The sequence below is a fragment of the Colletes latitarsis genome, chromosome 8, assembly GCF_051014445.1.
Source record: "Colletes latitarsis isolate SP2378_abdomen chromosome 8, iyColLati1, whole genome shotgun sequence".
In the NCBI taxonomy this organism is placed as follows: domain Eukaryota; kingdom Metazoa; phylum Arthropoda; class Insecta; order Hymenoptera; family Colletidae; genus Colletes; species Colletes latitarsis.
In genome coordinates, this window is record NC_135141.1 from 33,030,053 (window position 1) to 33,040,193 (window position 10,141).

Here is a 10,141-nt window from a genome sequence, read left to right on the forward strand (position 1 = left end):
TGTTACGGCAAAGTCCTGGAAGAAATTTAATTGGTTAATGCAAACCGTCTGTAATTATTTTCCAGGTGGTCCTGGGGACACTTCGCCCTTAAATAACGGCTGCCTTAGGCCTCCTCTCCACGAGCTCAAGGATAGCCCCGGTGTTAAAAGGAGATCTCGGCACGTGGCACGCCTGAATATGGGCGAAGCGAAAGATGACATTCACGTTTGCATACTCTGCATGCGTGCCATCATGAATAACAAGGTATAAAACTGTCTGTAGAAGAATTGGTACAAGGACGTCATCTCGAGATTGCGAAAAGTTCATCAGCTGTTCACACTTTCTGTCTTCTGGTTCCCATTTTCCTTGACAAATTCTTTTTGGGGAGGTTTACCAGAGACAGAGGTGGCCAGAATTCTATTTCAGCAATGGATAACAATTCTGCAAAATGGAGAATAAATATTACTATCGAATAACCATTTTTTGGTCCATTGATACATGCAAATACCACTACCGCTGTTTATGTTTCTTCAGTTTCATAAAATCTCATTTTTACAGTACGGTTTCAACATGGTTATACAACATCGAGAAGCAATCAATTGCATCGCGCTTAGCTTAATGCACAAAAGTTTAAGGTAAAGATATAAATATTTTCTCGAAAGTAACGTTTCTTTTACCGATCAACACAAAGAAGAATATTGCTCTTTCAGAACGAAGGCTCTAGTGCTGGAACTTCTTGCTGCAATTTGCCTCGTTAAGGGTGGCCATGAGATTATCCTGTCCGCGTTTGACAATTTCAAGGTAGTCTGCACGGAAAGGCGAAGATTTACAACGCTCATGGCATATTTCACCCAATACGACAGTTTTCACATAGAATTCATGGTCGCTTGTATGCAGTTCGTGAATATCGTTGTTCATTCGGTGGAAGATATGAATTTCAGGGTACACCTGCAATATGAATTTACGAAACTCGGATTAGACGAGTATCTGGAGAAACTTAGGCACACCGAGAGTGAGGATTTGCAGGTCAGTCTTAGTAAAAAATATAAAATCATTCCAGAATTAAGAGTCTATGCAATAACTTGTTCGAAGTACTATGTTCATATATAACAATTTCTCTTCAGGTTCAAATCTCTGCGTATCTAGATAATGTATTCGATGTAGCTGCCTTAATGGAAGACAGTGAAACTAAGACTGCCGCATTAGAAAAAGTAGCTGAATTGGAAGACGAACTTGGTCACGTAAGTGTATACCTTTATAATAGATCAATCTGATGAATGTGCGACAGTCGGTGTGTCGACGCTAACTATTTCACGAACGTTTTATGCTCTGAAAACAGGCACACGATAGAATGACAGAATTGGAGAGAGAATCGCTCGCGAAATTAGCGGAGTTAGAGACTGAACTAGGTGCATTAAAAGTGGAGTATGCCGATGCCGTGGACGCTCGACGACTGGCCGAGGAGGAGCTTACAGCTTTAAAGAGACAGAAACAAGACTCTGCTCGAAGGCAAAGCGTTTTAGAAAACAAAATTATTGAATTAGAAACTCTTACGGGTACCCTCACCAAAGGTTCCACAGGTATGTTTTACGTCTCTTTACATTTAAAATCAGAGTACAGTCGAAAGTCTATAAAGATCCATTACGTCCATGTTGAGAAACACTATCTTTAAATAATTCGGTATTTTAATAAGCAGTGTTTTTGATTTTAACAGCGAGTCACCGTAATGGATCCGCGACGAGTCCAATGAGTAATTCGGACAACGTAACGTCTTCTACGTTTAATTCGACTCCGTCGCCAACGTTGGAACAACCAACATCGGTTCCAGCGGCCCCTGCGCCACCTCCACCACCTCCACCTCCGTGCCCACCTCCGCCTCCTATGGCATCTCTTTCTCCCGGGGATCAAAAATTACCACCACCTGTACCTATACCTCCACCACCTGCTGGCATGATGCAAGCGCCGGATGGAGCAATGACTATTAAACGAAAGGTGTGTTTGCAAATTTGGAATACTTCGATCGCGTGACATTAAATATTCATCGATATGTAAGTGCTGTAAAGATTGTCGTTAATTGCATTTTCATGATACTCGTAGTAACGCTAGGCCCTTGTTTATGGCGCAAACTTTGGTTCTCGATAAATTTTCTGTATTTAATCCCGTTGATAATATGTTTGTACTTCTGTATCGCAGGTTCAAACGAAGTACAAACTCCCCACGTTGAATTGGATCGCCTTAAAGCCTAACCAAGTACGAGGCACTATCTTTAACGAATTGGATGACGATCGATTACACAATTACATAGATTTTTCGGATTTTGAAGAACGATTCAAAATAGGCTTGGGTGGACATATAGCTAATGGTAACAGCGAAATCGACGGTCTCCATAGCTTTCCGAGTAAAAGATTCAAGAAACCAGAAAACGTATCGCTCCTGGAACACACTAGATTACGAAATATTGGTACGTATGTACAAAACGATGTTTTTCTTTTTAAATTATAAAAACTTCCATATTCGTATTTTTTGCTGCTGTAACAACAAAATCTACACTTTTTACCGACTCTTTTGGAACGTACGCCAAGCGCGGAATTACAAATATTAACGTTTCTGCAGCTATTTCGCGAAGAAAAATGGAAATGCCGGTAGAGAAAGTAATTTCGGCCGTAAATGCTCTCGACTTGAAAGTACTTTCGTTGGAAAATGTAGAGTTGCTGCAACGTATGGTGCCTACGGATCAAGAGGTACGATTTATTCTGCTACCGCTCGGGAAAACCGTTTCTGACAATAAAATACGACGCGCTTACGGTGTTACAGATAAAAGCATACAGAGAGTACATCATCGAAAAGAAAAATGTCAACCTTCTAACGGAGGAAGACAAATTTTTAATGCAGCTGGGCAAAGTGGAAAGGATATCGACGAAGTTGTCCATCATGAATTATATTGGGAACTTTTTTGACAATTTGCATCTTATTACCCCGCAAATACATGCTGTGATATCTGCATCGAGTTCGGTTAAGAGTTCAAAGAAGTTAAGAGCAGTATTAGAAATTATCCTTGCATTCGGTAACTATCTGAACAGTAGCAAACGGGGGCCGGCGTATGGATTTAAGCTGCAGAGTTTAGATACGTTGCTCGATACAAAATCAACGGATAAAAGAATGTGCCTCTTACATTATATCGTGGCAACTATACGAGTCAAGTTTCCAGAACTTATTAATTTTGAGTCGGAACTTATGTATATCGATAAAGCCGCGACAGGTTTGTATATCGTTATTTTAGCTGTTTCTTTTGCGATAAGAATTTTCTTACAACACGTATGCCTACAGAGTATTAACGCATTTTTTAAGAATATTATTCTCGTATATATAATTTCCTTTCGTCCACTGATTTCAGTCTCGCTAGAAAATATAACAACGGACGTGCACGAGTTAGAAAAGGGTATGGACCTTGTAAGGAAAGAATTCGAACTTCGTGGTAAAGAGAAACATAATACGGTACTGCGGGATTTCTTAAATAATTCCGAGGAAAAGTTACGTCGTCTGAAATCTGATGCCCGTACCGCCGGTGAAGTGTTTCGAGAATGCGTTGAGTTTTTTGGCGAAAGTCCGAGACAAGCCGACGCTAATACATTCTTCTCCCTTCTCGTTAGATTCGCAAGAGCATTTAAGGTAAATTTTTGCTATCAAACATAATCTGTGCGTACATTGACAGATTACATTGTGATTTTCGTTCGTTCATACGAAGAGTAAAGCGTATTTAATATTTATATCAACGATCAAGGAAAAAGATAGTGCATAGCAAAGTATTTTTTCAGGCTGCGGATCAAGAAAACGAACAGCGTCGTAGATTGGAGGCTGCCGCCGCGGAAGCTTTGAACACGTCAGAGGAAGTCATTAAACGAAATAAATTAAATCAAAAGAAACAACAGGTATATTTTACTATTTACTTATTCTTTATCTGTTCATTTAAGCAACATAGAATTGTAAATGTCTACCATCGTTATCATGATCATCTTGTGCACGTTACGCATCTATTATCTCGTATCTAAGACAAATTTGTTCCTATTAACGTATACCATGTTGAAACTTAGAAATAATTTAGTTGCATCTAATGTGTGTGATCTATTTTTCTTTTTTTAAGCTTATTAACATTTCGCTTATTTTAATATATTTATCCCTGTAATTTAGACGTTACTAATTTTAAGCAAGAATAATAATTTTTTTATATATAATTAACTTATTAATATCTGGGTTGAATGCATTAATATAATTCTATATTTTGTGATAACATATACGGGGTGTTTACGAAGCACGTGGCCAAACTTTGGCAGCATATTCTGTTCATTGTGAAGATAAAAGAAGAGCCATATTCGTGCACCATATGTAAAATATGTATGTCTAAATTTAAATTATTACTATCAAGGAATTCTGAGGTCTAAATCTTTTATCTTAACTATGATCGGAACATGCTCGTAAAGTTGACCTATTTCGAACCCTGTATAATTGTATGCACAGAAAGCTATGCTTATCGCTTCAAATTAATTTCTTATAATTTCAATCATACTGCCTAGTATAGTATAATCAACACTATGGCATTTTACCAACCATTTATAACCACATCCAAAAAACACAATTTCCTTCCCTTCCCCCCTCTCTCAACATCAATGCTATGAAAGTCCGATTTATTTTTTTTATCAATATCACAATCAACTGTTCAAATTTCAGTTTTTTGTGAACGTAAGAAAAATATTTATAATCGCTGACAATTTTATGAACGAATATTGGAGGCCTAGAAAGCAAGCATGGCGTTATAACAGAAACATTAGCGTTTCAAATTAATGTTGGCTACATAAATTAAGGAACACGACATAATATGATAAATTAGGAGGCATCAAACAGATTCACATTTTTAATACATTTTTAACGAATATATTTCTTGAAATAAAAAAAAAAAATAGTAGTTACAATTTTGTGAAACAAATCTACCGTTCGATTTCTGTTTGATGCTTGTATGTACTTACATATATGACGTAAAGCTAGAACCTTATACTTCGATGTATGATGATGCAATTTTAAACGTGTTTGCGCTTTTCAAATACGTTTACTTTTTTTTATAACAACGCATGATTTATGCTTTGTGAGTAAATCTTGCATACCTTGACACTTATAACATTTTCTAATTGTTTATACAATGCAATTCGGGGAAGAATCATCTACCATCATTGAATAACACGTTTTAATTTGATTTGTCTTGATTGGTTATTTGATATATTGATAATCTTACTATTACAATTCTTTTTAATGAAACCGTCGATATTAAATACGAAATACAATTTTGTACCAAGATGTTAATCAGCTTTACTAACACAAAGATGGGTCTCAGCAATGGAATTGCTTATTTCAACCAAATTTTGTCTAGTATACTTAAAGTGTAAATGAGCAATAAACGAGTGAATTTTTCTAATGTATTCTACACCTAAAAGTGGACGATCTTGTTGTAAAACATTAATAACCCCATAAACAACACAAGATTAATTAGAAATGTTAGAAATTAAATTTCAGAATTACATTATTCGTTCTAACAATTCGAAATATATTGTTTTTTACTTTAAACAACAGCGACAACAAAAAATTTAATTAAAAACAATACACATTTGCACATACCTTTAGATGTTTATCTGCTCGATTCTGCTCAAAGTACACAACACAATTTGATTGAAATCGACGATTTAATTGCAATGACCTCTCTTTGTAAGTGTGAATGAAAGAAGCAGTAATTATTTTTGCAAAACACAATGCTCACGCGGAAATTAATTTAGATGGAATTTCGTTTCGCTGCATGTTGTGAGATAGCATGATACTTTACAGGGATTATTACATAATTATGATGATTATGATTATTTCGAGAGTGCTGTTTAGCACTTTTTTTTCCGTTTCTTGAACAGACGAAACGTCTATTAAGGTATCTCACGAACATCTATTTTTCTTATTTGTTACATATTTATTTGGATTTAAAGTCACCGAAATTTTGCTGTAACACGAACAAGAGTCTGTTACACCGACATCTTAATGAACTGGAGCTCAGAACGTAACTATAGTGAACGTAACAATTCACAACATGTAAGTCTGTGCTCACTCACTTCCTCCTAATAACATATTTTTAATGATTGCACTCGCACATACACTGCACTAAGACAACACATGTGTAGGTTCAGCTTTTATTATCGTACGAAGTACATATACCGTACGTCACGATCGAAAACAGTTCTCTATTTACTTTTTCTTTTAACCAATATATCATTTGTTTATGAAAAATATTATTTATTTGTAATAAAAAAAAAATAACGTATTCGTATTCTTTTTCAACGATTAAATCTCGCCGATCTATTTGCAACACTTTCGTGTCAGTTATCCGGAAATTAAAGAACGTTTGATTTTAATTATCTATATTTAAATAAATGACATTACATATATTTCTACGTAAAATATATCCCGTTTCGATATAAAAATTGTAAAATCGTGAATGTTCATTTTTTTTTACTGTTTTGCATTAATTTTCTGAAGAACTGTTTTCCGATACTCGTGGTAAAGATACATATTCACTCGATTTATATCATTAACAAAGAATCAAAAGATGCATTGGCATGTGTTCTAGCTTGCATTGATGTTGCCTGAGAGAAGTCCTCTATTATCACTTTCCTATGCTACTGCCAAAAGTCTCATAGATTAGACGCATACGAATTAACGATATACAACGGTTGAATTTAAAGTTATATTAGCTGTACTTACTATTAATAATTAATAACACGAAAATCTAGGCACGAATAAAACTTTTATAGCAAGATGCATACTAATTAGAAACTTAGTTTTATTTTTGAGGTACGATTACTTAGTTCCTCTTTTTTTTTTTTAGTTAAACATGCTGCATATACGATAATTTCTTTCCATGTAGAAAAAATAAAAAGTTTCGAGCGATACTCATTTTGCAAAACATCAACTATTCAAAGTTAAAGTAGTTAATTATTTTTTACTCAAATGGATAGTTTGAAATTACAATTAGAAATCTTTTAGGCTCATAGTAAAGTGCTTTCAAGTGGAACTTATTTTAATTTTTACTTTTACTATTATAAGAACCGATCTTACAAATGCTATCTCTGAACAGAAACCTAGAACCTTTATTCTCTTTCTTATTTTCGCTATCTATATCAAAGTTTTGCACCCCAAATTGACCTTTTTGCCTACAAGGTGAATTTGATTCGCAAAAGGATGAATATGTTTTGCAAAAGTGTTAATTCGGAGTGCAAAATCTGTACCACTGTACGAAAAACTATAATGTTAATTAACGAATTACTTAAATTAATTGGGGTCAACAGAAGATAGTATTTATTACGTATTAAGCATAACTATTTGGTGTGACAAGTATCGGCGAACGATACTTATTGTTTTCAGATAATTCATCCTTGTCGTTTGAATAAGTTTTACGAAATATCAACGTGCCGTTGAGGTTAGAACAGAAAAATTAATAAACGATTCGTAATTTTCCACGTTCGCAGGACGCTGTGATAAACGAGTTGAAGAACAAAACGAGATTGGTTCAAGAGAAGAAGCTGATGCAGCAGGATGAAGTTTACAATGGTGCTCTGGAAGACATTCTTCTTGGGTTAAGGTCGGAACCGTATCGACGAGCGGATGCAGTTAGGCGAAGTCAACGTAGACGCATTGATAATCATAGACTTTCTCGTACAGCCGAGGAACTGGAACTTTAAGTAGCATTTTGTTCGAATCTCATTTTAAACAAAAAATACGACACCTTTCCAACGAAAAGAAAACTTTAATTATGTCCTCCGCGATAGTTTGATCCATATCGTGCAGACCTGGCCACTTTTCAAATATTATTTCAAATAACACGTTATTCTATTTTCCTATCATTTCATATTTAAATACAACTACGTTATGTTACTTCAAATGTCGTGAAGTAACATTCGAAATAGTAATGCTCTATTTAAAGTAATGAAATACTTTCGGAAATATCAATGTATTCAGAAAACTTAGCAGTATTTAAATATTGAAATGATAATGAATTAAACAAAGTAGTTATTTATAGTTTCGAAGACGTGTTGTGGTAACGATTTGTATCAATTACAAATATACAGAGTCCAATGGGTTCCTATATATTCTATGGATACAAATAACAAATAAGCGAACATTTATAATTAAATAATGAAATAATTTCATCATTTAAAGTATTTATTATCTTTAATAATGAAATAACTTCATTATTTGAAATACTTATTCTTTTAAAAACATCGATATTTCAGTTATTTCCGAATAACACTGTAAGTTACAAATGATTAAAATATTTCTTATTTTCGTTTCTAATAAAATTTGTCCAGGTCTGTTATCGCGTAACAATTAACCCTCGATAAATCAAATTATTTTTAGTTTCTGAGGGTTAAACTGTAACAGAATATCGACCACATAAGTTGTACATTTACTATATGCCTAAGTCGAATCAATCCTATTCATTAACAAAATAGTATCGACATAGTTTTTATCCCAAAGTCGTAATTGTTCGAGCACCATTGAAACTTTTAACTAGCCAACATGAAAGACTTATTTGTACTCGTACATTTTCGAGAAGGTTTTACAAACGCTAAATGTAGTGTCGGTAGACATGGCGACGTAGGGAGGAATTTTCGAATTTAATATTACGCATACAAGTCACTTATGCGGTGCTATAAATTCGCCGATAGCTGAAGAATTTTGAATGCAGAAGGTGAACTGTCTCAGTGACATTTCTAGTGACAGCGTTAACAAATCGTCGAAGTTCTATAAATTGTTTAATGTGTTTACTCTTTGTTGTACAAAGCATTAGTTAAAATCAAACTTAAGGACGCGCATTAAGGAAAAAAAAAAAATTGTACGATTATTTTTGCATTGCTCTCTATAATTAATGTCTTTAAGCAATTAGACTCGTAAATTGTTTCCATTTAAATATTGTTGATTGTTACGTGCGCTCGAGATATTTATAATTTTCTAATTTAATCGATATAAGTTGATTTGTTCCGAGAAAATTTCTGAGAGAAATAAGAGTGAGAAATTGCATAATTTTGAAATTCGTGAATAATATGAATCGTAAATGGCATAAAGATAATTTTTAAATGAAATTCAAACGTTAATCAAAATGTTTATCAAACAACTTCTGACCAGTTACAGGTACTAACTAAACGTAACATTCCATGGATGTAAGAAACCAAAACACCTCATGCATTTTTCAAACGACAAAACAACTATTTTCCACAGAAAAGTAATAAAATTGTATGTATTTACATGAATGATATGGAAGGTTCTAAAATGCAAATTTTGCAGCATATTTTTCTGTAAGTCTGAAAGTCAATTGTCTCCGTGAATTTCCATTTAACAAAAGAAATATATTTAAGTAACCAAACGAATGCAAAAACAAGTTAGATTTGACAAGACATTTTTTAAAGAATTTCTTATTTTGTAACATGTAACGCATAGAGTTAGCACAACTTGGTACATTCCGTCAGGACCTCAAGATACGCTCAATATAACGATAAATGCATACTAGAATTTAGCACAGTCGTTTCTACTATAACGCATACAACGCAATATTTCGACTGGATTTTATACAGAGTAGAATAACGTAGAGTAAAATAGAAGTATAAGAATAGAATGTGTTCAATTATTCAGGATAACCAAAAAATCTAATTAAAATTTCTATATAACATACGCGATAAACATATTTTTCGAACGTTTATAGTGCAAGGACATTCACAGTAATATAATATGGCGGTATGATACAGATTTAAGTCGATTCAGAGAACCACATAACAATAGAAAACAATTTGTTATTCTTTGATATCCTGAATTCTTAGCTACACAAGTATCGCATATTGAATCATGCGTTATAGTTGGGCCGACTGGAACATCAGTCTATCGCATTGTCTATTGCCGTGTAACAGAAACAATATACATATACCACATAATGACTAATGCGATTCATCTTTCGAGGTGATTTTGAAGGGTATTGCAAAACAAAGTTTTGGTAAAGTTACGCATAAATTTTTTATACGCGTTTTTCTGGGTGGTTACATATCCCAAGTTTTTTGGAAAATAATAAAATTATATTTTCACTTT

The 10,141-nt window shown here is 34.0% G+C and overlaps 1 protein-coding gene across 3 annotated transcripts in view; it reads left to right on the forward strand.

The window, feature by feature from the left end:
• Positions 1–9,633, forward strand: part of Frl (formin-like protein) — a 37,618-nt gene extending 27,985 nt beyond the window's left edge. For 2 of the 3 annotated variants that reach the window (XM_076771327.1, XM_076771328.1), the window contains exons 6-17: positions 66–244; positions 539–615; positions 691–1,006; positions 1,105–1,221; positions 1,320–1,560; positions 1,695–1,972; positions 2,174–2,441; positions 2,594–2,721; positions 2,795–3,239; positions 3,375–3,649; positions 3,796–3,909; positions 7,534–9,633. In XM_076771327.1, coding sequence (XP_076627442.1) covers positions 66–244; positions 539–615; positions 691–1,006; positions 1,105–1,221; positions 1,320–1,560; positions 1,695–1,972; positions 2,174–2,441; positions 2,594–2,721; positions 2,795–3,239; positions 3,375–3,649; positions 3,796–3,909; positions 7,534–7,746 — 2,651 coding nt within the window. In that variant the 3' untranslated portion in view covers positions 7,747–9,633. Of the gene's footprint in view, positions 1–65; positions 245–538; positions 616–690; positions 1,007–1,104; positions 1,222–1,319; positions 1,561–1,694; positions 1,973–2,173; positions 2,442–2,593; positions 2,722–2,794; positions 3,240–3,374; positions 3,650–3,795; positions 3,910–5,997; positions 6,101–7,533 lie in introns of all 3 variants that reach the window. The other variant, XM_076771329.1, reaches the window with a different exon arrangement.
• Positions 9,634–10,141: the final 508 nt, after the last annotated feature.